This window comes from Ammodytes marinus (genome assembly GCF_949987685.1).
Source record: "Ammodytes marinus genome assembly, chromosome: 18".
NCBI classification, from domain to species: Eukaryota; Metazoa; Chordata; class Actinopteri; order Uranoscopiformes; family Ammodytidae; genus Ammodytes; species Ammodytes marinus.
In genome coordinates this window covers 24,076,297-24,102,240 of record NC_137222.1, presented here as the reverse complement: position 1 = coordinate 24,102,240, position 25,944 = coordinate 24,076,297, and the positions used below count along the sequence as shown (strand labels likewise).

General features: G+C 40.6%; 2 protein-coding genes across 2 annotated transcripts in view; both read right to left on the bottom strand.

The window, feature by feature from the left end:
- Window positions 1–319: 319 nt before the first annotated feature.
- Window positions 320–4,315, bottom strand: LOC307265355 (tumor necrosis factor ligand superfamily member 15). The gene is made up of 4 exons (XM_080047056.1): window positions 4,067–4,315; window positions 3,290–3,338; window positions 2,944–2,982; window positions 320–1,900 (listed from the first exon to the last, which is right to left on the bottom strand). The coding sequence occupies exons 1-4, from the start codon at window positions 4,286–4,288 to the stop codon at window positions 1,512–1,514; spliced, it is 699 nt and encodes a 232-aa protein (XP_079903182.1). The 5' UTR covers window positions 4,289–4,315; the 3' UTR covers window positions 320–1,511.
- Window positions 4,316–13,385: 9,070 nt separating this feature from the next.
- pip5kl1 (phosphatidylinositol-4-phosphate 5-kinase-like 1) overlaps window positions 13,386–25,944 on the bottom strand; it is a 19,411-nt gene continuing 6,852 nt past the window's right edge. Inside the window, exons 6-10 of the mRNA XM_080046284.1 lie at window positions 23,234–23,268; window positions 22,228–22,283; window positions 22,001–22,113; window positions 20,984–21,146; window positions 13,386–15,957 (exon numbers count right to left, since the gene is read on the bottom strand). Coding sequence (XP_079902410.1) covers window positions 15,516–15,957; window positions 20,984–21,146; window positions 22,001–22,113; window positions 22,228–22,283; window positions 23,234–23,268 — 809 coding nt within the window. The 3' untranslated portion in view covers window positions 13,386–15,515. The remainder of the gene's footprint in view (window positions 15,958–20,983; window positions 21,147–22,000; window positions 22,114–22,227; window positions 22,284–23,233; window positions 23,269–25,944) is intronic.

The window sequence follows — 25,944 nt, the reverse complement described above, 5'->3', positions numbered from 1 at the left end:
ATACAGTACACCTCCCCGCAACTATTTACTGATGCCAGTTTTGGTATGTCTATGCAGTGTGCCACAAGAAACTATTATGTCAGTGTTGTTCCAGCAGCTGCGATGCCACTGCAGGTATACTGTGTAAAACATGTGGCTAAGGACGTACATCACATGAAGGAAAGGTCAAACTGTTAACATTCTCTGTAGTATTTTCCAAAGAAAGGGAAAGCAGACCCATGTTTTACTCAATCCAAATTTATTTGCAATGTCCAATATGACATTCAAGTCTGGAAAAACGTTTTAAATCACACAACAGAGGTTTGATACAAGCCCTATGTAAGAATACAAAAAACATTTACAAAAATTAACATTAAGTTGCTGGAGATAATGTAATACAACAACCAACAATGTGACAAGACCAATACAAAATAATCCATCGAGTACACTTACGTTTATTAGAACATTTTTTTAAAGATAATAATAATTGCTGTATATGTCAAGAGGGTGTGGCTTAGCGCACCCACGAAATAGAATATAAATGACAACACAGGAAGCAGAGACAGTAAACTCTAGCTGTCAACACACATTCAATGTGTGTAATAACTGTGGGATAAGGGATTGTCATGCACCAATGGGATGACTGAGTCACTCCAGACCAGGCCTTCAACAACACTGCCTCCTCCTCCTTTCTCCTGTCATATTACACCCTTGAGAATGTACAAAACAAACCAATATTACATTGACAACTGTCCTAGAATAACAAGCAACATTAAGTCCTTTTTTCATACATTTCTGAAAAATTCTCAATATTAGTAAGTACTAATTCCCAAAAAATCCCTGAGTAAACACAATATATGGGCATCACCTGTGACAAACCAGTATTGATATAATTCCACCCCAACAGCTTTCTAACATTCTTGATGTCTGTGTTTAGCATAGACCAGCTTTTGCAGATTGAAGTCTCTATAAGTGTAGCATGTTTTTTGGCCTTAAATTGATGCTGAAAATTAGCTCCTTATAACGTATTCACACGTGTTGTGTAAGGTTTTATAACACATTAGCACTGTTTTCCCCCCCGTCCCAGTTACTCCACAGAACTTAACAGAGAATAGTTGGCAGTAAAAACCGTAGTGAGGTATGTGAAATATCCTGAGTAACTTTGTTTAAAAATAAATGTTCCAATATCTGTGCTTTAAAAGTCAATTGTTCACGCTTAGAACACAACAAACTAAATACCACTCTTAAACTATAAGGAATAAGGGGGGAAATATGTAAGACCATTGTTAGCAACACTATACTTCATTATAAATAGATTCACAACTGGATGGTTGTCAAACATATTTACTGTATATCTTCCAAACCTGAATACTTAGCTAATGTAAGCCCTTTATATGTTATAGGCCTACTTTAAAACACCAATTTAATTTAAAAATGTATAAAAATAGTTTAAAACATACATTCGTTAGACATAGAAAAAAAAGCACATACAAAATTAATAAAAGAATATTCTCATTAAGACACAAGTCATTCTATGGGAGAAATGCACCAAATTGTGGGCCTTTCTCTGTACCATGTTGTATCAGTGTGTAGCCTGAGACCCCCACGCTCAAATGGTCTCCCTTCTCCAAATCACAGAGTTGCCCCACAGACAGGGTCCTGGACCCCCCATGGCCGCAGGGTATAATGTCCTGTGCCTGGAACACCTGCTCAGGCTTCTTGTAGCTTTCGTTCCACTTGTTTAGCCTTAAGGTGAAGCGCTCATAGTCCTGATTATCGGCGCAGGATAGAGTAATGCTCACGTAGACAAAATACACGCCGTCCTCCGGAATCACAATGGCTCGTTTCTCTTGGTTGTATTTATCTTGGCCAATCATGGCTTCCCATTTGAGGTATTGTGTATCGCTCTCATTGCTGCCTGCTGTAAGGATGAGGGGGGCACGGAGTTAATCAATGTTTACATGAATCAAATACAGTCATTCCCTTATCTTGTTGTATAGTCTATTTTGTCTGATCGTAGATTATAACGATTCTCCCTATGGTTCATTCATGAGATTTTGGTCTATTTATCTTCCATAACATGCCTTATTTCACACTGGTATAAATCAAAGGTAGAACATTTACATATAGGTGTTTATTTGTTTATTTAAACCTTGTCAGTTTGCGTCTGTATATTTCTCCTATAACAGCCATCGTTAACGGACATTATCTAAAAAATAAAAAAAATTCAATATTCTGATCCACACATCTCAACTTTTAATGCACTAACATCAATTAAACTTTCCATAATCATCCTTTAACACAATTCACCATGCGTGTCCTTACGTCTTGGCTTCCATGTGCACCCAAAGCTGCACCTTGGATGTTAATCTCTAGCTTGATGTTGTTGATCGGTGATATTCTTTTTTATTCACATGTGACTAATGCTTGTTTTGGTTTTGTGACATAGTCGGCTCTGCAACATGTGGGGGATGTGATTCACTCTTTGAAAGTGTGAGTTCTTTAAGACTTATTTACAGATACTGTATCTCATAGAATGCAGGCTTCATGTTTTCGTTAGCCTCGTAGCATAATTGCCTAAATCATATTTACTCTACTCTACTTTTACTCTACATCTACTCTACTCTACATCTACTTTACCTTACTCTATAACCCTTAAAATATGACTAAGGCAATTATGCTATTAGGCTAACGAAAAGTAGATGTAGAGTAGAGTAGATGTAGAATAGAGTACATGTAGAGTAAAAGTAGAGTAGAGTTAATATGATTTAGGCAATTATGCTATGAGGCTAACGTTATGTAGACATATCTTTAGATAGATTTTAAGGTCCACACAAAGAAATGTGTGAATCCCTCCCAACAAGATAAAAAATATAACATAACTTAAAATATGTGTTTCCATTTCTATCAGCCAAAACATAAGAGTGCAATCAGAAGTGAAATCTGAACTAAATCAACACTCACAGAGATGAATGCGCAGTCTTTGGTCGGTTTTCTGATTGTCTGTAGATAGAGAAAGGGAAGAGAGAGAGAGAGAGAGAGAGAAGTTCAAAACAATGTCACTTCCTCGCTGAGATTATTTTTCAGGGAAAGGAAAACCCTGATCTGAGTCATGCAATCGAAGCATGACAATGTGTTTAGTTTGCCAACTAGAACACAATATGGAAATATGTTACTGGAGCTTTGTACAGTGTGAGATATATTATGTATGTATATATAAGAATACCTAAACTTGTAAACATTCACTTTAAATTAAAATTCCACAGAGGATCCATTGTATTAACCATGACGTGAATGACAAAGCGTATACCTGTAGGGCACTCGCTCTCTTGCTTGGAGTGGGCTGGCACATCCTTACTCTAGAAAAAAAAAGTAGTATACATCTTTATTTATTATCATTATGAGCAATAACATGCTAGTTTGATACATTATTTTGTGGCCGTTATAGGGAATATATCATGACAGCTTGTTGAGAACCTAAAGATAGTCCAATAAGGACTTTGTCTACACAGTGGCATGGAGAGTTAAATTGGCAAAAAAAAAATGTGGAAGCAACCATTTGTGTGGTAACGTGTCTTCATTACATCATTAAATGATAATAAAGTAGCACTAATAAATGTAAAACCAATACACAACTTTGTAGAGACATTGGTATAAAAGACTGTCCCGCAGTAAAATAATAAAACATATCCCCATGGTAGGTCATGAGGATGAGATACAAAGTCCATATGACCAGATAAAAAGTTGAAATTCATAGATCTCATAATTATTGCTTTTTATTCTCATCATTTTGTCGTATCATAACAATACTGAGAGAAGACCAATCTGCCCCCATCCAATCTGCAGTAGAAAACACATTTGAATTGTATTAGAATGAAATGTATCTGCCGTCTCCTGTTATCTTCAAATCATATTTAAATTGATTTACGTTTGTATAGAAACACTACTATAATTCCACCCATTAGAAAGTATCCTGTCTCAGAATTGTTAAAAAAGTCTCTTATTTGGACCCCCCCCCCCCCAATGTCTACACCATGGTTTGGCCTTATTTGAATAGCCCAATACATGGAAAGGTTTTGAAACTTACCCCTTGAGAGTTGTGATGTTGCCCTGAATGAGCCCAGTTGGTGTAAAGGAACAGTGCCACACAGCTGACTAGCAGGAGCAGAGTGGTGCACCTGAGGCGGGTCTCCTGTTGTTTCATCTCCCTACAGTGTTTCAGAAGGGTGAGCAACGATTCCTCCCGGCCCAAATTCATCACTGCATCCCCCCCTCCTGGGTGTCCAATCATCAGGGCCTGCTGTTCCATAGTGAGAAGCTCTGGTCTCTTTCACAGCGTCTGTAATAACTGTCTGCTTCAGAATAAAAGAGGACTGTTTATTCCGGTGAGACAGTGCCTCTTATATTAGCAAGCCGAACAAGTGGGTCTGTTGCCAACCGCCTACAGAAAAAAAAAAAAAAAAAAAACGCTCAGTCTAGGATTTCCTCATTACTTCATCCACGATAAAGGGATAAGAAAAAAGAGAGGAGGAGCACATGGCCAGCGTCCAAAAAATGTGAATAAGTTCCTTCCTCCAATGATTTGATTACTGTTAACTTTCATCATAGTCTTTTTTTTTTAACCTTTATTTATACAGGTATATCCCATTGAGACCGAAGACTCTTTTGCAAGGGAGACCTGTTCCCATTCCCACACCAATCTCACACACATTCAGGCAAGGTGGGTTAAGTGTTTTGCCCAAGGACACAACAACTGTGACACAGGTAGATTAGTCATAGTCATCACAGTGCTAAGCATTTAGTTTTTTTGCTCAACCATGACTCCCTGGTGATCCTTTCAAAAAACAGAAGATCCTTTTACAAAGTGTACTGTTTTGTTTTTTTGCAACTTTTATTTTAGTGGTTTTATGGTTTTATACATGGACACAAAAAAAACAGATTAAGTAAACACAATACAATACATACACAACACCCAACCCCCTCTCCCCTCTCCCCTCTCCCCTCCCCCTCCCCCTCCCTCACATAAACAGACAAGGAATACAGAAAAAAAGTGAAATAAATAACAAAGGCAAAAGGATTAAGAAAATAAGCTATAAATACACAAGAAACAAAACAAAGCTAAAACAAAACTAAACTGGGGCAAACCTCACACATTTTGGTTCCCTAAGTGCCGCAGCACTGGGCCCCATACAGCGGGGAATTTATGGGCGTGACCTGACAGCTCATGACGTAGCCTTTCCACATGTAGAATGCCCACCATTTCCCTCAGCCAGGTATCAAACTGGGGGGCCAAGTCGGACTTCCACAGCCTCCGGATACATCTTTTGGCAACAACCATGCCATAAACCATGATTATGCATGCATTGTGGTCCAATTTTTCCAGGGCTGTGGAATGTCCGAACAGGGCGGTTTCCGGATCAGGAGTTAAAGACACATTTAAAAAAGAGGTCGAGACGCAGAGGCCGCAGGGCTGGTCTCCAGGTCCAGATCACACGAGCCGCTTGGAGGATGTCCGGATCCACCCGTCCCCTGCGAGGCTACCGGTGGCTGCGTCCTGTTCCGCTGCAGCAGGACGAGGGAAACAACGTCCCGTCGCCGCTCCCCGCTGCATTTCCACACTACGAGGGAGCAGCCTGGATCCGTGGTGGAGCTGATCCCTGGACCCCGCCGCTGCTCTGGCCTCCCGTGTTTACACCGGCTGAGAGGCTTCCGACAAGCCGGTACAGCTGGACGTCACGTGGCCGCGTGAGGTGCCTGCGGCAGATTCCAAAGCGCTCAGCTGATAATACAGCTGCTTCACCTTCGCTCAGCCGCTTTGGATTACTCAACGCTCGCTCCATTGCAAACAAGGCCTTTTCCATCAATGAGCTCTTCTCCAGGAAAAAGTTGGACTTTCTTTTTCTTGTTGAGACGTGGCAACGTGATGAGGAGTTCATCCACCTGAATCAGCTGTGTCCAGCGGGCTGCTCTGCTGTAGGAACGCCCCGCCCCTCTCGCCGCGGAGGTGGTTTGGCCGCTGTTTTCAGAGACGCGTTCACGTGCAGAGTAATGAGTACGGAGCTTTTTACCACTTTTGAAGCTCAGATGACGCAAATTGGTTGCACCAACACATTTTATTGTATTTTGGTTTATCGTCCCCCTGGCCCTGCTGGTGCATTCTTAACTGAGTTTACTGACTTTTTATCATCCATTTTAAGACTGGAAAAAGTTTTAATTCTTGGGGATTTTAATCTGCACATTGATGATGCTTCTGGCCCAGCAGCGGATTTTATATCTATGACAGAAGCTTTTAATTTCACTCAACATGTCTCCGGCCCCACACATTCGAAAGGCCACACCTTAGATTTAGTTTTGTCTCTCAGCCTGCAGCTTGATAATGTGAGCGTCGAAGATGTGCACCTCAGTGACCATTGTGGTGTATTTTTGACATGTCTTTGAATTATGACCTTCGCCCCCTACCTGTTAAAGTAGAGAGGAGGATTATCACAGAGTCGACAGCAGTAAGGTTCTGTGACAGTTTTGACCCCACTGTTTTCAAAGACTGCACTGAAATTGATGCATTTGTTCACTCTTTTGACAGTCACTGTGCTACTATCTTGGATGAAGTAGCACCTTTTAAAATGAATAATGTGGACCGTCTGCAGTTCTGTCCCTGGATTAATGACATCATTGTGAACTTGAGGAGAACGTGCCGTAAAATTGAACGCCTGTGGCATTCAACCAAACTGGAGGTCCATAGACTGTTATGGTTACGATGCTGGACCCAAGAGCAGTATAAAAAAGGTTTATTATATATATGGTGAGGGGAAGCAGGTAGTGGGTGAGGGAGCCAGGGGGAGACCAAAGCCGGGAAGCTGGAGAGAGTGGTCCGGATACTGCAGGCAGAGGAAAAACAAAAGTTAGGTTGTGGTCAACAGCTACAGGCAACAAGAAACAAGAGACGAGTAAGCGAGAGCGAGGGAACAGTAAACTGGAGCCAGGTACGTTATAGTTACCACGGTAGCGCATAGGACGATCCGGCGCCAACAGCAAGGAATCCACGGGTTATGAAGGGGAGTTGATTGGAGGTGAAGACCAGGTGAGCGTGATTGCAGATGAGGACCAGGTGTGAAGTGAGACAGACAGGGGGAGTGGCAGATACAGACGAGGAAAACACAGCGGGCTGCTGTGACCACAACATAGACTTCATTTAAGGGACCTTGTTTCCTCCCTGAATGATCGTTTGGATGAAGCAAGATCAAGTTACTTTAGTCAGCTGATTGTCTCCAATAAGAGAAATCCAAAAGTGCTCTTTGATACAATCAGTTCTCTTGTCTCACCTCCTGTTTCTGCTGTTGCTGTGCAGTGCAGGGCCAGCTGCAATGAGTTTCTGACTTTCTTTGTCAACAAAGTTAGAGATATAAAGGCGAAACTCCCTTGTTCCCCTTCCTGCAGTGAAGCCCAGCTTGACCCCCCTCCTCACAGTTGGTCTTCTTTTAAAGGCTGTAACATACTCCGCGAGAAGAAAGAACAAAGTTCTCGGTGACAGAGCTGCGAGAAGTTCTTTCTGGTCTGACATTACATACTTCACGGGAACTCAACTGCCGAACTCCTCACTGCGGCGCATTGTTACCATGGAAATTTGACTCAGTAGCGCCAGCTGATTTCACTTCGCTTTCCTCATTGACTTCAGACTGACCAATCACACAATAGTTCTCGGACAAGCTGCGAGAAGAAAGTTCGGCCCGGGTGATGTGTCGAGAACAAGCTGCGAGAACAGCTAAACAAGAGCTGAGAGAAGAAAATGACGTCATTTTCTTCTCGCAGTTCTGTCACCGAGAACTTTGTTCTTTCTTCTCGCGGAGTATGTTACAGCCTTTAGGCAGTCACTCAAGTGGACATTTTATCCACCGTAAACACCATGAAAGTGACCCCTTGTCGTCTCGATGTTGTCCCGGCCCGACTTTTTGTTAATGTTTTGGAATCGATCGCTCCTTTCATCACCAAAATGTTTAACATGTCACTCTCAGCTGGTGTGTTCCCATGTTCCCTTAAACATGCTGTTGTGGAACCTCATCTAAAGAAGCCGCGTTTGGACCCAGCAGAGCTACAGAACTTCAGGCCTATCTCTAAGATCCCGTTCCTGGCCAAAGTTCTGGAAAAGGTTGTTTGTAACCAACTTACAACATTCTTGGAGGCTAACAACATATTCGACACTTTTCAGTCTGGTTTCAGAAAATTTCACTCCACTGAAACAGCGCTGTTAAAAGTGTCCAGTGACATTATGATGGCTGCCGACTCCGGTAAATGTTCTGTCCTGGTCCTGCTCGACCTGTCGTCTGCGTTTGACACAGTGGACCATGATATTCTGTTTAACAGACTACGGGATGCGGTCGGCATGTCAGGCCCTGTGTTAGAGTGGTTTCGATCATACCTGAATGGTAGAACCTTCTGTGTGTCCTCTAATAACATGATATCAGTACCGGCGGACTTGCAGTGTGGGGTACCCCAGGGCTCAGTCCTTGGGCCGATTCTATTCTTGATTTATTTGCTCCCTTTAGGTGAGCTGATCCAGCAGTTCAGTGACATTTCTTACCATCTGTATGCTGATGATCTTCACCTCTACTGCTCGTTTAAGCCCTGCGAACCCCAGAGGCTGGCTTCCCTTACAAACTGTCTGTCCAAAATAAAGCTATGGCTCAGTGAGAATAGCCTCCAGCTGAACTCCAGCAAAACTGAAACCCTAGTTGTCGCCCCGGACACTATTGTCCCACTTATTACCCAGCATCTCGGCAACTTAAGCAGCTCAGTGAAAAAAAGTCTGAGGAATCTTGGTGTAATTTTTGATGAAGGGATGTCCCTAGAACGGCATATGAATCAGCTGGTCAAGAACTGCAATTTTCACTTGCGCAACATCTCCAAGCTCAGACACATGGTCTCGAGCCACGAGCTTGAGATGATTGTCCACACTTGTGTGTCCTCACGATTGGACTACTGTAACAGCCTTCTAACATGCCTTAGTAAAAAAGGCTTGGCTCGTTTACAAGTTGTCCAAAACTCGGCGGCGAGGCTCCTGACCCGCACCCACAGGAGAGCCCATATTTCTCCTATTTTGAAAGCTTTACATTGGCTCCCTGTCGCATACAGAGTAAACTTTAAAATCCTGGTGCTGACGTTCAGGGCTCTTCACGGTCAGGCTCCTGATTACATTAAGGGCCTGATCCAGCCTTATGCCTCCAACAGGAGCCTGAGGTCCTCCACGCAGAACCTCCTGATGGTTCCTCGCACTCGTTTTAAAACCAGAGGAGACAGATCTTTCAAGGCTGTTGCTCCTCGTCTGTGGAATGACCTGCCCCAGTCCCTGCGCTTTCTGGACTCTGTGGATATTTTTAAGAGTCAGCTTAAGACGCACTTGTTCAAACAGGCCTTCTAGATCCATGTCTATGTACTCTGTATTATATTGTAGCCTATAGTAATATATTGTACGTTCTTAGGAAACTCTTCTTTGTAACAGACTCTGTATATGTGTCGTTTTATTGTATTTTATTGTGTTTTTTAATGTGAAGCGCTTTGTGACCCTGGTCTGCGAGAGGCGCTATATAAATAAACTTTACTTACTTACTTACTTAAAACATTAGAATACCATTGAAATACAAGACACCAAAAGTTGTAAAGATTTGGACATTCCCAAAAGTGGTGAGCAAGTGTACCCTCGGCAATCTTACACCTGTTACCTAAAGGTGAAAGATCTGGGAAAATGTTATGCAGTTTAACCTTAGAATAGTGCAATCTAAGTGTGACCTTAAATTGAATTAACTGAAGCCTTGAGTTTATAGAGCAGGATTTTATGCTTTTTAGCGCTCCCTCCCAGACATCGTCAGCTTTTCCAATGTTTAAGTCTTTTTCCCAGTCTTGCTTTATCTTTAAAGTAGATTTGTCCTGCCGGTCTAAAAATATTTTGGACAATGAATCATCTGCGGGTAGAGATTCAAAGGATGGTATATTCTGTCTGACATAATTCCTTAACTGTAGATACCTGAAGAATTGAGCTTTCGACAGTGAACACTTTGTTACTAGCTGATCAAATGAAGCAAAGTGACCATTTATATAAAGGTCCTCAACTGTTACTATTCCCTTCCGACTCCAATCTCTGAATGCTGAATCTGTGAACGATGGGGGGAAGGCATGGTTTTGCCAGATTGGGGCATGTATGGTCGTGCTCGATAGTTCACAGGCCTTCCTAATTTGGTTCCAAATTCTCTGACCGTTGGACAAGGTAAAGTGGTCTCCTCTAAAGGAGGCAGGCGGTCTGGGAGAAGAGAAAAGGAGGGCAGTGAGAGAAGTTTTTGGGTACTGCGTTGTTTTTTACACAGAATAATCAAAGACTCCCTTGAACCTCCGGATATAAAGTATTGTGTCTGCTGCACTTATACAGTATTCCCAAAGTTTTGAATTGTCCAAGAAAAAGCAGGTTTGGGGGCGCCTTTAGCTCAGTTGGTAAGGCGTCCCCCTCCCGGGCCGGGCCCAGCAGCAGACCCGGGTTCGATTCCCACCCGCGGTCGTTCTCTGCATGTCACTCCCCTCTCTGTCCCATTTCACCTCTGTCTCTCTGCACTATCAAATAAAGCATAAAAATGCCAAAAAATATCTTAAAAAAAAAAAAAGATTTATGTTCAGGTTTAGCTTAAAGGGACTTTCTGGATGTCTGCTCATTTTACCTGATACTTTTTTTTCTCACTTAAAGTTTATTTGATTTTTTTGCAAGAAGTGTGTTGAAGTTCAAACACTTCAAAGTATATCATCATCATCATCATCATCATGACTACAAGCCATCGTTTTAATGTGTTAGTTCGTTTCGTTTTGCGAGTACTCACATGCATCAACCCTTGTTGACTGCTCGACACCATGATGACATTGCATGTGATGTCGATGAGGTGATGTGGCCAGACACAAACGGGAGGCCGTATCCATAAAAGGATTCATAATCCACCCGCCCCATTCCTTACAACACTGTTGTTTTATCATTTGACTGTAATTGTTTCAGAGTTTCTAGTGACTCACTGGATTGCTGAACTGCAATCCTACATATTTGTTTTTTTGTTGGCCAAAACAATGATATTGCAAAATACACTTTTTTTCAGAAGCTTTTTTATTTTTGTTTTCATAGATGAACTGTAGTGAATCAATCTTTCACAAAAAAAATCTGCATCAAAAACCATCCAAAGTACTGACTACAGCTGTGTTCTGCATAAAGCACATCTGTGTGTTGTTGCTGCTAGGAAAGAGTAATTCAAAGATGCATATGTGTATTGTTTTGATGCTAAAAACAGTTTTGAAATGGGATTGTTAGGTTTTGTTTCAAGAGTTTCATTTTGCCGTATAAGTTAGAAGTTTATCTCCATGTGCTTTGTCCTATTCGGCCTGTGTGTTAAGTTTTGACACAGTGAGTCAAAGTCTGCAACATGTGTGAAAGTATTCGGCAAAAACTGTAAAATAATAGGGCACTAACCCAACCAACATGCACTATTCCCACCCTGATGTTGTCAAACCACTGCCATCAATAATCACACACTTTGTTCATAACATGGGAAGTTTTCTATACTCTACCGAAACACATTATTTCACTAGGAATCCAATGGATCATCTGACAGTGTTTTCACAAAAGCAGTGAAAGTGAAAGTCGGTGTTCAGTTGTTTAGACTAATTCAGTGACGAAGACACTTCGGAAAGATGTGATGCAATGGCATTCAGACAGATCATACCTTTCCAGTAGGTTCACTTCCAAAATGTGCCATGATTCATGCTCTACAAGTTACATCACCCTGTCAACTACAACAATTCACACAAACATCGCAATGGTAGTGTAGTGGTATAAACCTGTCCGGTTATACATGCACTACCATGTCCTTTTACACAATATCGTTAGCCTCATAGCATATTCGCCTAAATCATATTTACTCTACTCTATTTTTTCTCTAAATCTTCTCTATTCTACATCTACTCTACTCTACATCTACTTTTCGTTAGCCTAATAGCATAATTGCCTAAGTCATATTTTAAGGGTTATAGAGTAAGGTAAAGTAGATGTAGAGTAGAGTAGATGTAGAATAGAGTAGATGTAGAGTAAAAGTAGAGTAGAGTAAATATGATTTATGCAATTATGCTATGAGGCTAACGAAATGCGAATTTACACAATATAACCACAGACAGCTTGACTGTTATATTGTGTAATATTGCTTGTAAGAGTTCCCCTGGTTCCTGATTTGACCAGAAACCCTTTATTAAGAGCAGACCTACTCCGCTTCCCCAAAAGTCATGATGAGATTGCATATTCTTTCAGTATTGGCAGCAAATCCTACACAAAAAGTATGTCTTCTAGTAATAGTTTTCCCTGTGATATGTCTTCAGGTCAAATATATATTTGTGTACACTGGCCAGCTACCCCTACGCATACTATTTTCATATTCTGTTATATTTTTGTATTCTCATTCAATCCTACTCATATTCAAGATTCTTTCTTTCATTTCTACTGAAATGTACGGCACATCATGCTTCTTACTCTGTGCTGGAAACTGCAACATATTGCACATCATTTATTTACCTTCCGTGTATATATATTGTGCTATATTTTGTTATATCTTATCATCCTTTAGTTGTGGTGTTCCAGAGTATGTAGGGGAACAAACAGTGTAAAAATGTCATTGTACAGTGCAACGGCCTGTTTGCTGTTCATATGACAATACATTTCTTGAATCTATAATGTACATTAAAGACATCAACCACAAGGACATGTGGAAATAATGACTTGCATCAGAGATGTAATATTATGCTTCTCATGAACTTATATGTGAGTTTCTACAAAAATCCATTTCACATGGGCTGTATGGTCATACCAGCATATTGTTAGCCTCATAGCATAATTGCCTAAATCATATTTACTCTACTCTACTTTTACTCTGCATCTACTCTATTCTACATCTACTCTACATCTACTTTACCCTACTTTATAACCCTTAAAATATGACTTAGGCAATTATGCTATTAGGCTAACGAAAAGTAGATGTAGAGTAGAGTAGATGTAGAATAGAGTAGATGTAGAGTAAAAGTAGAGTAGAGTAAATATGAGTTAGGCAATTCTGCTATGAGGCTAACTATATACAATATGAGGTCATAAGCCATGCATGTAAAACACTGAAATAATTATGAATTCAAAGAGGCATGTCTCTTGTTTGGAGAATTTTCCAAAAGGTGAATCGGTCTGAAAAATGACATTGCTGTGCTATAGGGTTGTGTTGTCATCATGGACTGTATGTGTGTGAGGTTGTCTAACACCAACAGAAAAGGACCGCACACAAACAGCATAGCACCTACACATCTTTTATCCATTTAGGTCAAGGTTACAGAGCATGATCCTAACCCAATATTTGCAGACATAAGGCACAAGCATGTATTGTGTCAAAGTGAAACAGCAAGTTCAAAAGCACACAGCTCCTCAGAGTATTTACAGTTTCCTTCTTTGTAGTCAGACATTCATACGTGAGCATATAGATATTACTGACCAGTAAAGCACACTAACATATCTGTAAACTGAGATGTTTCTTTTAAATCAATCTTATTTCTAAAGGCTTAAGGTGAATTAATAGTAAGTATCGTATTCCGAAGAGGCACTGCTGAATTCCAGGGAAGAATGTACGTTTCTTTGAGACCATGTCAAAATGGATTACATTCTCTTTGATTTGATGAGTGCATTTTTATTCAATTCAAGAGAGAGCACAACTCTTTACTGGTGCATTCAATAATACGGTATCATCACACAACAAGGTTAAAATCAAGATAAACTGGAAGAGTAATTGATAAACTGGAGATTTCTGGCAAAAGAAGACATTTGACCAGCCCTTATTGTAATGGAAACAGACATAGTTGAATTTCTAGGCTATTAGGGGAAATGCACATATAGAGTTTATGAATGGGCACAAGCAGGCCTGTATTAAGGCTCACTGAGGCAGATAACTTAGTCATTTTTGCAACGTTAGCCTCATAGCGTAATTGCCTAAATCATATTTACTCTTGGGGCGACTGTGGCTCAGGTGGTTAAGCGGGTTGGCCAACGATCCAAGGGTTGGCGGTTCGATCCCCGCCCTGCCACCTGCGTCATGGTTGTTGTGTCCTTGGGCAAGACACTTCACCCACCTTGCCTTGTGTGAATGTGTATGATTGCTGTATGTTTGAGGTGGTGGTCGGAGGGGCCGTTGGCGCTGAATGGCAGCCACGCTTCCGTCAGTCTGCCCCAGGGCAGCTGTGGCTACTCTCGTAGTTTACCACCACCGGTATGACTGTGTGTGAACGAATTGAACCAGGAACCCTGTAAAGCGTCTTTGAGTGCCTAGGCAATAAAGCGCTATATAAAACCTATCAATTATTATTATTATTATTACTCTACTCTACTTTTACTCTACATCCAATCTACTTTACCATACTCTATAACCCTTAAAATATAGGCAATTATGCTATTAGGCTAACGAAAAGTAGATGTAGAATAGAGTAGATGTAGAGTAAAAGTAGAGTAGAGTAAATATGATTTAAGCAATTATGCTATGAGGGTAACAAACCGATTCTCATTTACAGAGTGGATTTATTTACTTCTGTATTTTCAAATAATAGCTTATCTACCCAAGCTGCCTGATGACCTACTTCTGACAACAACAAGAAAAGAGTATTTGAAACTACAGGTAAACCTCTGCAGAAACACCTGGATTGGTGACATGTTTCATCTCATGTTTTATCAGACGAAGCCACAACTTGATATTAGGAGAAAATGCATCCATTGCAGCCAATACTTTTGCTTTGGGGTTCTCTTTGCTCGGGGAAAAAAGAAATGAAGGTTTATTAAAACTAATTTTAAACATCACAGAGCTTCCTATCTTTCTTTATGGGCATCTTTGGAAGCTCCCTTTACCCACTGTGAAATCTCTTCTGACTGAACATTTGTTTGGACTTGTATTTTCTGAGTACACAAGGCAACCTTTTGGAACAGACAGTAGTTTTGCTAGATTATTTACTGTAGATAAATTACAATAAAATATTTGTATTTTAATTTGATCAAACAAAACTCTGTTGCGTTCTCAATAGGTTATTGCATGTTAGCTACTATCTTAGAGTTATCGGTCACTTAAAGTAAAGACTGGGACTAGGAGAACAGAAAAAAAGTTTGAATGTCGGAATTAAATGATTGTTTTATTCTGTACCACCAGCCTCACTGTATACTGTATATAGCATAAGCATTGTTTCTTTACTACCTATAATTCACACGTCCCTGCAGGGAATACTTTTCTGTGCCTAAAAATGTCTACCGTGCACTCTTTAAGACACAAATACAGTGCCATAGATACTTCTACAGTTTAAGGCTTGTGTTTTGTGGAAAAAAGACAAAAGCATTGGTAGCCATGGAATAGACACGTGGTTCATGGGTGTGTGCATTTGTGTTGAGCGTATAGCTGTTTGAAACATGCTCAGTGAACAGTTGATGGTTAAGTCTTCACTACTCATCCAGTCCAGGTCTATTTGGTATGGTCCTGTACCCAGTGACACAGGCGCACGCAGTAAGTCTGTGGGCTGACGGTGGAGAAGGAGCGGCCCGGATGTCTTAGCCTCTTCCACAAGTGCTCCAGCCTTTTCCTGAAGCTGTAAACGGTGAAAATGTCAATGATGCCGATGAAGTAGCGCTGCTCAGGCCCGTCGATGACGTGCAGGGGGTTCTTCAGGTTGGGCAGCAGGCGTCGGTTTTGGGCCTTGAAGTCTGGAAGCTCAGCCCCGTCGGAGACCGATGGCTGGGCATGTCCCGGGCACGTTGAATCAGTGGCAACACTGGATGATGGCGGGGGAGCTTGCGATCGCTTCCAACAGGCTTCATCCATTCCAGTCAACAGTAAGCTGGAGTCGTCTTCTGGGACGGCCCCGGGGACAGACGAATGGCTGGGACTGGAGCCCTGGATCACAGATCTACAATGATAGAGTCACAGGGAAAGAGAATGGATTTTGAGTCACAGCAATTTACCGTGGATATACACTTTCTCACATTTCATTTCTGTGATTAAAAAGAATATTCTGATCTATCTGATGTTAAAATTAGCCTGATAGCACAACGGACCCATTTGGATTAAAAAAAGTTCATGAATAAATGTAAAAATAATGTCCTTTAACATTGCGCATCTGCATAATGTAGGCTATTTGCCTCGTGAGACATAACTTCCAGTGAGTGGATAAAGCTTTCAGATGAATCCAGGGAAAGTAAGTGTCTGGACATGATTCTTGTTGCTGTACCACTTGGGTATCAGTGTCGTTGTTAGGTACCTTACTTATTTATTTATTCACTTGGATCTGATGTTTTTTATTCTTTTAACTGTGCAGGCCTACTCATGCCCAGCCATTGTGTCTCTCTGACATATCCTGTGTCCTGTTTATTGTTTTTTATTGGCTGTATCAGGGTTCTCAACCCTCACGCAATGAGAGTGAGACACACGCATTTCAGGCAATTCACACGCTCCACGCCACACCTTGCATTTCTCACGCAAATTATAACTCTGCCAAACAATTTTTTTTATATAGCCTATAGCTTCGATAAATCCTGGCCTTCACCACCATCACCTAGTGTTGCCACCTTATTTATACTATGGTTGCCACCCGTCCCGTTTTTCCCGAAATTGTTCTCTGTTTTCACCAGCTGTCCCGAGGAAAGAAAAATCTCTCCCGGGACAGTGGCGTTTGTTGCGCCCACTAATGCATTCTGCGAGAGCCGAGCGGGCAGAGAGAAGGCGCAGCGTTTCGTCAAGCTACACGACAAGCGTGCAGGGGCGGTCCTAACGATCTCGGGGCCCGTTTCAAGACCCTGTGTGGGGCCCCCCACATTTATTTTTTATTTTTTTCTATGAATAATGCTTGTGCATGCTCCCCGCAAAAATTAAAAAGATTGTGGAAACTAGTTGGTTCATAGACGGATTATGAGATAATAGGCCCAGACTCTTAAAGCCCCCCCGCCCCCTCCCAATCCAGTCAGTTACATTGACTTTTCTGCAAAGATACATACGTTTACTGGCATAAACATATTAAGGGAGTCAGTGTTTCCCACAGGATTTTGGGATACTGTGGGAGATATCCTGTACCTTGTTGGGGGGTCCGGGGGCATGCCCCCCTGGAAGAAAATTGGTACAGTTTTAAAGTAAAATGCATCAATCTGAAAAATCAATCTGGAAAATTTAGATTTAAATCAAATCTTGAGCTGCAGAAGGAACATTATTTTTCTTAAACAGGCAGCACTCTTTACTCTGCAACTGTAAAAACATTTCAGAAGATTGGTCTGCAGACCCATGTTATATGATGGAGGGGCCCATTGCAACAGATACAGGGTGGAAAGCCACTTTTTATGAACAGTATATAATTTACATGTAGAAAGTTTATTCCTGTATGTGTGTGGGGGCCTTAGAGGCCCCTCATGAAGCCCATAAGACATAGCTAATAATGCTTTTGTTTTGCACTTGCTTTTCGATTTTTCACCTACTAGTTGAGGGGCCAAGTTGGTTTTAGTGCTCCCACATTCAAATGCGGACACCGAAAGAGTCTTCGCCATGGTTGGTCTTCACCAGCACCAGAAACAGACTAGCCCTAGAAGGAACATTGTCATCCATTATGATGGTCTAAATGGCTGGTGTGGAGCCACAGTGCTTCAAGTGGGAGCCAGAAAACCCCTATCCTGAAGGCCTCAAAATCTGCCACTCGAAGCGACAGCGAGCATCAGTAATATCCAGTATCCATATTTGCTGAACTGAACTAAGAGTTTTACTGAAATAACTACCCCGAACAACTACCCTAGGCCTACAGCCATCTCACTAGTCTGGCATTTGGTATTAATCCAGTTATACTTTCATCATAAAATTACTACAATAGGCTATATTTTAACTAAAACAAAGAAATTATATTGAACTGAACTTGTGTTAAAAACACACAATAAAATTTTGCTTGCGCGCTTCGCACGCTCGCATGGGAAATCCGCTTCTGTCTCACTCTAAACAATTTCCAAAAGTTGAGAACCCTGCTGTATATTGTCTGTTATGTGTTGCTTAGTGTGTGTAGGACTGCTGAACTGAATTGCCCTCTGGGATAAATAAAGTTGTTTGATTGATTGATTGATTGATTGATTGATTGATTGATTGATTGATTGATTAAATAAGAAACAGTTCATCTGATATGATCTTATGACAACAATTAAGATGTAGTCCGATATCCACTGCACAACGCACAGTCATTTGCTTTGTCCCTAAAGCACCTACGTTAATTAGCCTTATTTAATTATTAATACAAAAAAGGCATGCTCTCAGCACTGGAAAAGCATGGCTAAGCTTTTACATAGAATTGTTACTATGTACAGTGTGCACCAAATATTGAGAAAATTAGATTGATTGTGCATTAATCTATTGTGAAGTTAGGGTTAGCAGCTAAATGCTAACATTGGCATGCCAACATACCCACGATGACAATACTAACAGACTGATGTGGTGTAAACAGGTGTAAAGTGTACCGTAGTTACCATCTTAGTTTAGCATCTTAGCTTTCTAACATTAGCTAGTTAGAACTGAACACAAAGCCCAGGCTTTTAATTCAGTCCGGTCCAAAATGATGGACTGATGGAGAGACCAACCCTGCATTCCAATCCCAATTCCAATTCTGACCCACAATCCAGTGCGCAACAGGAAGTGACGTCACATCGGCAGAGCCTCTGAGTGAAAAAAACTAAGAGATGAGACGGATATATAAGCAAGAGGCAAGAGCAAGGCGCGTTGTTATGGTGAAATAAATAAGTAAAAGTATGTCCCAATTGTATGCTTACTGCATACAAACTACATACTTTTTATAATCAGCTGTAGCAAAACAAAAGAGTATGCAATTTGGAACGCACCCCAAGTGACCTTTCCATCCATTGTCCGTAATGTGGCTGAGAATGATCAAAATACTCATAATTTGCATGTTGCAACTGTTGAGGGGAAACTAATTGGTACCACATTTTAACTGGCGGGTTCAGATAACATTGGTCACAGTTCAAATGAATGTTACAGACAGACAGGCAAACTGTTCACACTAAGCTGGACAGATTAATAGACTTTGACATGTTGAACTTTGGCTCACAGTCAATGCAGCTGACTTAGTGTCAGAACGGTTACTGTATGTGAACAGATTTGAAACTGTTTTTTCCCCTGTTATTATCTTGTCTAAACCCGCCAGACAAGAGATGAGTCAATGGGCCTTTAGCTTAAACGTTGTGTACGTGAGCAGAGTGGATGACAGAGGAGGGATCCCATCAACAACCAATCAGATAACAGAGAGGCACAGTTGTCTGTGAGTGTTAGGAGCTGTATGAGTCTGTAATGGAAAAGTATATCTCATAGTCTGACATATGAATAAACAAACTACACCCCACACTGCCTGTCCAGACAGACAGCCCCCTGCTGATTTACCAGCCAGCTTGTAGAACTTTTGTCTACAAAGCTTCTTGTAAATGAAAATTGTATTCAACTACCTGTCTCTCTGCCCCTCAACTGTTGCAAACCATTGTAATGTAATTTAAACGTCTGCCCCCTGTGGCGTAAATGTGCTTTAAATATGTGATACTTTCAAGAAAATATATCACTCTTGACAAAATACTTTTGCGTATGCTGCCTTCAGGGATCCTCCGGAGTGGCCCTTGCTATTGAATAAAACTCTTTGCTTTAAACACAGTATATGTTCATTTCTCTCACTACAAGTCACACTTGAGAATGGGAAATCTCCATTTTCCCACTTAAAATGTCTCTCTTTTGCTCTCATCTCTTCTACTTTTCAGAAATGAAATGAAATCATAACAATAATAGGAAGAGAGTAGTATGCCGTAGGAAGGCTAAATACTGTATACAGACCCCTCTGTGGTGGCCTACATGACTCACTTTTAAACTCCAGGTGCATTTATCTAACCCCTTGAGGCTGTGTAGGACCCTTTCATTTGTTAACAAACAACATTGTTATTTCAAGCAATGGTCCGTTTTGAGATTTTTGCCTATTTTGCTTAACCATAACATTTCTTCTTTCATACTTTTATAAATCAAAAGGTCCAAAATGTACATTTAGGTGTTAATGTGACTAAATCTTGTCTGTTTGCGTCTATATATTTCTCCTATACAACCATCTTTAACAGACATTATCTCAACATTCAACTTCTAAAGCACTTACATCAACTAAACTATTATTCCAATTATTCCAAGCACTATCCAGTAGGTTATTGAGGAAGGGTTTGCTCCAATGTTGATAATGGTCTGTTTTATATGATGCATTTTGTTTTTTTAAAAGATACACAATGTAAACCCTATTCACCTGCAGTGTCTCACCTCCAATGAAAAGTCATCTATCAAAGCATTTATCAATAACTTTTCTATTCATTGTTTCTAAGACTAAAAGTGGTACTGTAGGCAGACAAACATTAAATTCCCTTATAACTGCACTGTAAATGAAGCATCAGGGCCAACTAAATCACAGAATCTAACCCTGCATACTCTTTCTTTTTTCTACTCTACATACTACTTCTGAAGAGAAAAATAATCTAGTTAGGATGCAGTATGCTACAATTGGGACATACTTTTACTTCTTTATTTCATCATAACATTGCGCCTTGATCTCGCCTCTTGCTTTTATATCCGTCGCATCCCTGTTTATTTTCATACGGAGGCTCCGTCGATGTGACGTCACTTCACGTGCGCACTGGGTTGTGGGTCAGAATCGCCCAAATAGGATGCTGTTTTCAACACTTAAAAAAATCTTAGCCGAATGTAGTAGACATCAGTAGGAACTTCTAACCATCATAAATATGGCCACAAGAATCGGGACATCCTAAATCTTTTTTTTCTACCATTCTAAATAGTAGAAAGTATGCGATTCTGAACGCAGGGTAAATGTTGAGAAAGCCCGTTATGAAATGTGAGGGAAAAGAAAAGGTAAAGAGAATGACTTTTTGGTTCTCATGATGAGCGTGGCGAAGGAGAGGCTCTGGTGCAGTTCGTCTTGTTGTAAGGGCTGATGGGCCAGCAGCAGGCTGTAGTCCAACACATTCAACCCCCGCAAGAACTCTGTGTCCACCTCCACCTGCCTCAGGAGCCAGGGACGCTGCTGGTCTGCACACACACACAACACACACAAACATGCACATGCACACACACACACACACAAAGCAAAAAGTCATTTCACATTAACTTCTTCAAGGAATCAACTCAAATGTTCTCACCAGATGTCATGTGTCAGCAAAGTCCAGAATGTTAATGCATTTTTTTTTTACGAAAAAGTAATAATTTGTTGCATTATGTTAAAACCAACCACGATTGTATAACATTTTATTGCCTATTTTATGCATTCTGGCATCAATCGTGAAATCGTCTAAATTAATTTGAATAATACTATTTGTTTAGTTGATTCATTGGTCAATAAGTGTCACTGCATTCACACACACACACACACACACACACACACACACACACGCGTGCCCGCACACACACACACACACACACACACACACAGACACACACATTCTTTGTACAGAAAAAGACGCATTGTGTAAAAATGTGTTACAAAGTGCGACAGAGTATCAGCCTACATAATAAAGTGAAAATGTATTACATTTTGACATTGTTTTACATTATGTACACATCTCAGATAAGGATTTAGACTTAAGGACTTGTCATCCTGATGGCAGTGACATGTTCACATAGACATCAAATATTTACTTAAAACTAAGGGTTTACTAAGGAAGAAATTTCTCTTTCTTTACGAGTGCCCGTCGTTTCACAAAATTAACACATTTTTGGGGGAAAAAGACAAAAATAATGCATTTTGTGGAATGCATAGTGTTGAGAAACAAAATATTGCTTGGCGTGAGGGGGGTGCAATAACATGAGAGGCCGTAACCCTTTCTGTTATTAGACAGCTCCATGTGGCACACAGCACACATACACATCCCATTGTGCTTCCTTACCCAGAGTGATGTACTGGTGTTCAAAGTTCAGGTCTTTGAGAACCACGATGATCTGGCTTCCCTCTGGTGCGGGCTCTGTCCAGCGACTCACCTCACAGCCCTTAATGTCATACCTGGCATCACAAAGCACACGTCAGAGCACACAAAGAGGCTACGCTGGCTGTCATGTTAACACAATACTAATGCCACTCGTGCCTCGTATAGATGGGTAAGCAAACCAAGCTTACCTGGCATTGATTCGTTCATCTGGATAAAACACACTTTGCATCACAATGAAGTATTTCTGCAAAGGACAAGTGAAAGTGTGCTGTATTACTGTATAATGCTTTGACTCTACAACCATACATTCAAGATTCAAGAGGTGTACTTGTCATATTGTTAGCCTCATAGCATAATTGCCTAAATCATATTTACTCTACTCTACCTCTACTCTATTCTACATCTACTCTACATCTACTTTTTGTTAGCCTAATAGCATAATTGCCTTAGTCATATTTTAAGTGTTATAAAGTAGTGAAATGATGTGCAATATGGAATAATGAGCAATTTACAAAAGTACTATATGTTGCAGTTTCCAGCACAGAGTAAGAAGCATGATGTGCTGTACATTTCAGTAGAAATAAAATTAAGAATCTTGAATATGATTAGGATTGAATGAGAATAGAAAAATATAACAGAATATGAAAATAGTAGCTGGCCAGTGTACACAAATATATATTTGACCTGAAGACATATCACAGGGAAAACTATTACTAGAAGACATACTTTTTGTGTAGGATTTGCTGCCAATACTGAAAGAATATGCAATCTCATCATGACTTTTGTGGAACATTGTGGAACAAGCAATATTACACAATATAACAGTCAAGCTGTCTGTGGTTATATTGTGTAAATTCGCATATTGTTAGCCTCATAGCATAATTGCATAAATCATATTTACTCTACTCTACTTTTACTCTACATCTATGACTTAGGCAATTATGCTATTAGGCTAACGAAAAGTAGATGTAGAGTAGATGTAGAGTAGAGTAGATATAGAGTAAAAGTAGAGTAGAGTAAATATGATTTAGGCAATTATGCTATGAGGCTAACGAAATTACAGCAGCAGTCATTGGCAATGGAATTCTTAAGTCTGAGGCTCCTCAACAATGAAATATAGGAGAAGAAAAAAACAATGCCCATAATCATTATACCACATCAGAATGTAGAACAGTGATAGAATGTGATCCATACCTTGGGCTTGGATGGGATTTTGATCATGTGAACACCTTGAAAAGAAACAGTATAGTTCAGTGTAAGTCCAATATTCCCTCTCTCCTTGAGCTTTGTTGTTGGTTTCCACCCGATCCATAAAGGAATAACTGTCTCTTGGGCTGCTAGACACTCCACTAATTTGACTTGGGGCGACTGTGGCTCAGTTGGTAGAGCGGGTCGGCCGATGATCAAAGGGTTGGAGGTTCGATCCCCGCCCTGGCCCTGCCACCTGTGTCACAGTTGTTGTGTCCTTGGGCAAGACACTTCACCCACCTTGCCTCGTGTGAATGTCGATAGTTAGCCTGCTATCGGTGTATGAAAGTGTGTGTGTGAATGGTAACGTGGGAAAGGAAAACAGGTCTCCCTTGCAAAAGAGTCTTCGGTCTCAATGGGATATACCTGTATAAATAAAGGTTAAAAAAAAAAATAATAATAATAGTTCACCAGCTAGTTGCGGTTGCTGCTAGTTTTTTGGAAAGGGTATTGAATGAGGAATCAGAAAATCAATGTTGGCATTTTGCACACATATCTATGTGGCGGCCATAGTGGAATTTATAAAACGGCTTTAAAATTTAGGTTATGTAATATATCGGCTTCTAAATAAGCTGGAACATTGATTTTAACTGCTAGACCTGCTTTTTCGGTGTCAGTGAAATCCAATGTTGTTAGTTTTTAAAGGCACAACATTTACCTAAATAAACCCTTAAATGTATGAATGGGTTTGTGATGTTGTTTTCTTGCAATATCTTGGCAATAAAAAGGTATGTGTAGGGGCCAAAATGCATATTTGGTCTGTTTGTTTATTGTTTATTTCCGAAGGTTACTCACACTGTTTTGGTTCATGTCACTTCTGTTTAATTGACACATGAGTGGGGTTTAATCTATATACCTGGGCACTCGGATGGGTGGGGGTAAGAGACAAAGGGGGTTAGTGGCGCTCCTGATGATATTTTCTGTTTACCGTCAAACCATCGTCAAAACAATCGTCAGTAACTAACAACCCTCATCACTTTATCTTTTATTGATTTGTTTTCATACCATCTAGATGTTTTCATTCATCAGTTGTGATTCTGTCTTCAGTAATAAATGCTAAAACTATATTCATCACCGGACTTTGATTCATTGAATGACGCGTAACAGCCTGGAGCCCATCTAAGCCTCTCAGCCGCCTTTATAGGAAAGCTGTCACTATAGTATGATTTCATATTCCAGCTGTTTCTCAAAAAACATGTTTTATTTTTTTTGGAGGACCAACCAACCAACAGGAATCGACTGTGGGACATTGTCAAAGTGTGCAGTAAAATGTCATATCACTTAGTGATCTCCCTAACCTTTACCAGGCCCAGAAGCCAAGTCCACCCTGAACAAACCAACCATCCACTGTCACTGACTTTCCTCACTGCTTGGAGGTAGACCTGCAGCCAAGTTGCCTTGTCTATCATGGGAGGACTTCCCTGTGTTGTCTGCCCAAGTCAATACAAGATGTTATCAATGCTACAGGCTGTCAACACTGGCTTCCTTTGTATGTGCAGCTTAAAGGGAATCTACATCAGGGCAATCCGTTAACTGCATAGGCATTTTATTCTGAAAACATTGGGCAGAACGTGACAAGCTCCCTCTAACACTTGGAGCTCTGAAACAGCACATCTTGAGACTCCAAATCAAATACTTTTTCTTTTTACTACACTACATACTAAAGTACAGAACAGTATTAGGGTCTTGGGAGTGAGAATAAAATCAGATAAGGAAGATTTTTTTTCATTAATTCGAGAAATGTCATGAATAAAGACGAATAGTGCAAAATGCTATTGGAGTTAGTGGGGCATCTAGGCTGTGTTCGGAAAGCCATACTAACGTCCTACTCATACTCATTTTGACTTCAATTTGAGTATGTGACGGTTGGGTATGCGAGTTTGGGTATGCGAGAAATTCCCGGATGAGTACTAACTTCCGGGAAGATTTTGGGTATGGATCGTTTGGATACTTTTCATACTCAACCGCCCCACAATGCATCGCGTCTTTTCAAACGACAAGGAAGGTTTTTTTGAAATTCTTTATTTAGAATTTCCTGCACAACACAGGACTGTATGTAAAAATCTAGTTCTATATCTAACCTGTGGAGGGCGGCAATAAACAGCGTCTAAACGGCCGGAATCTTATAAGAAGAAGAAGAAATTCTTTATTGCTTGAGTATACTTCAACTGAAAACGTTTCGACGCACCTCGCATACACAATCGATCTTTGAGTAGACAGTATGTAGTATATAGATGTTGAGTATGTAGGATGTAGGACGTTAGTATGGCTTTCCGAACACAGCCCTAGGTATTTTTGGCATACTGCAATTGACGTGCATGTATTGGGACATCCTAAATCTTTTTCTGGGATCAAAAGGGTAAATTCACACAGAATACTGCTGCTGCACTGCCCCCATGTGGTGTGTGTTCAGAAATGCAACATGCATCGCTGAGGTTTTTTCAGTCCACAGACAGCAGTATTAAATTCATCAGTCTACCCAATAAACACGAGAACATTTATCACACACCCTAAAATTATACATATATATATATAAAAGATAATAACATGTTCCAATCAGTATGAATAAAATGTTCCACAAAAAAAAGCTCAGACTTTAGTGTGCTCTCTCCGTGTTACAGGTTGTCATGCATGTGCGTGGGTGCATGCGTGTGTGT

Excerpts from the sequence above, each read along its gene's own strand:
- LOC307265355 (XM_080047056.1), bottom strand. The coding sequence starts at position 4,288 with ATGGAACAGCAGGCCCTGATGATTGGACACCCAGGAGGGGGGGATGCA. Across the intron at positions 2,983-3,289 it reads AGAGAGCGAGTGCCCTACAG|ACAATCAGAAAACCGACCAA; the intron begins GTATACGCTTTG and ends CTCTATCTACAG. Across the intron at positions 1,901-2,943 it reads AAGACTGCGCATTCATCTCT|CAGGCAGCAATGAGAGCGAT; the intron begins GTGAGTGTTGAT and ends TCATCCTTACAG.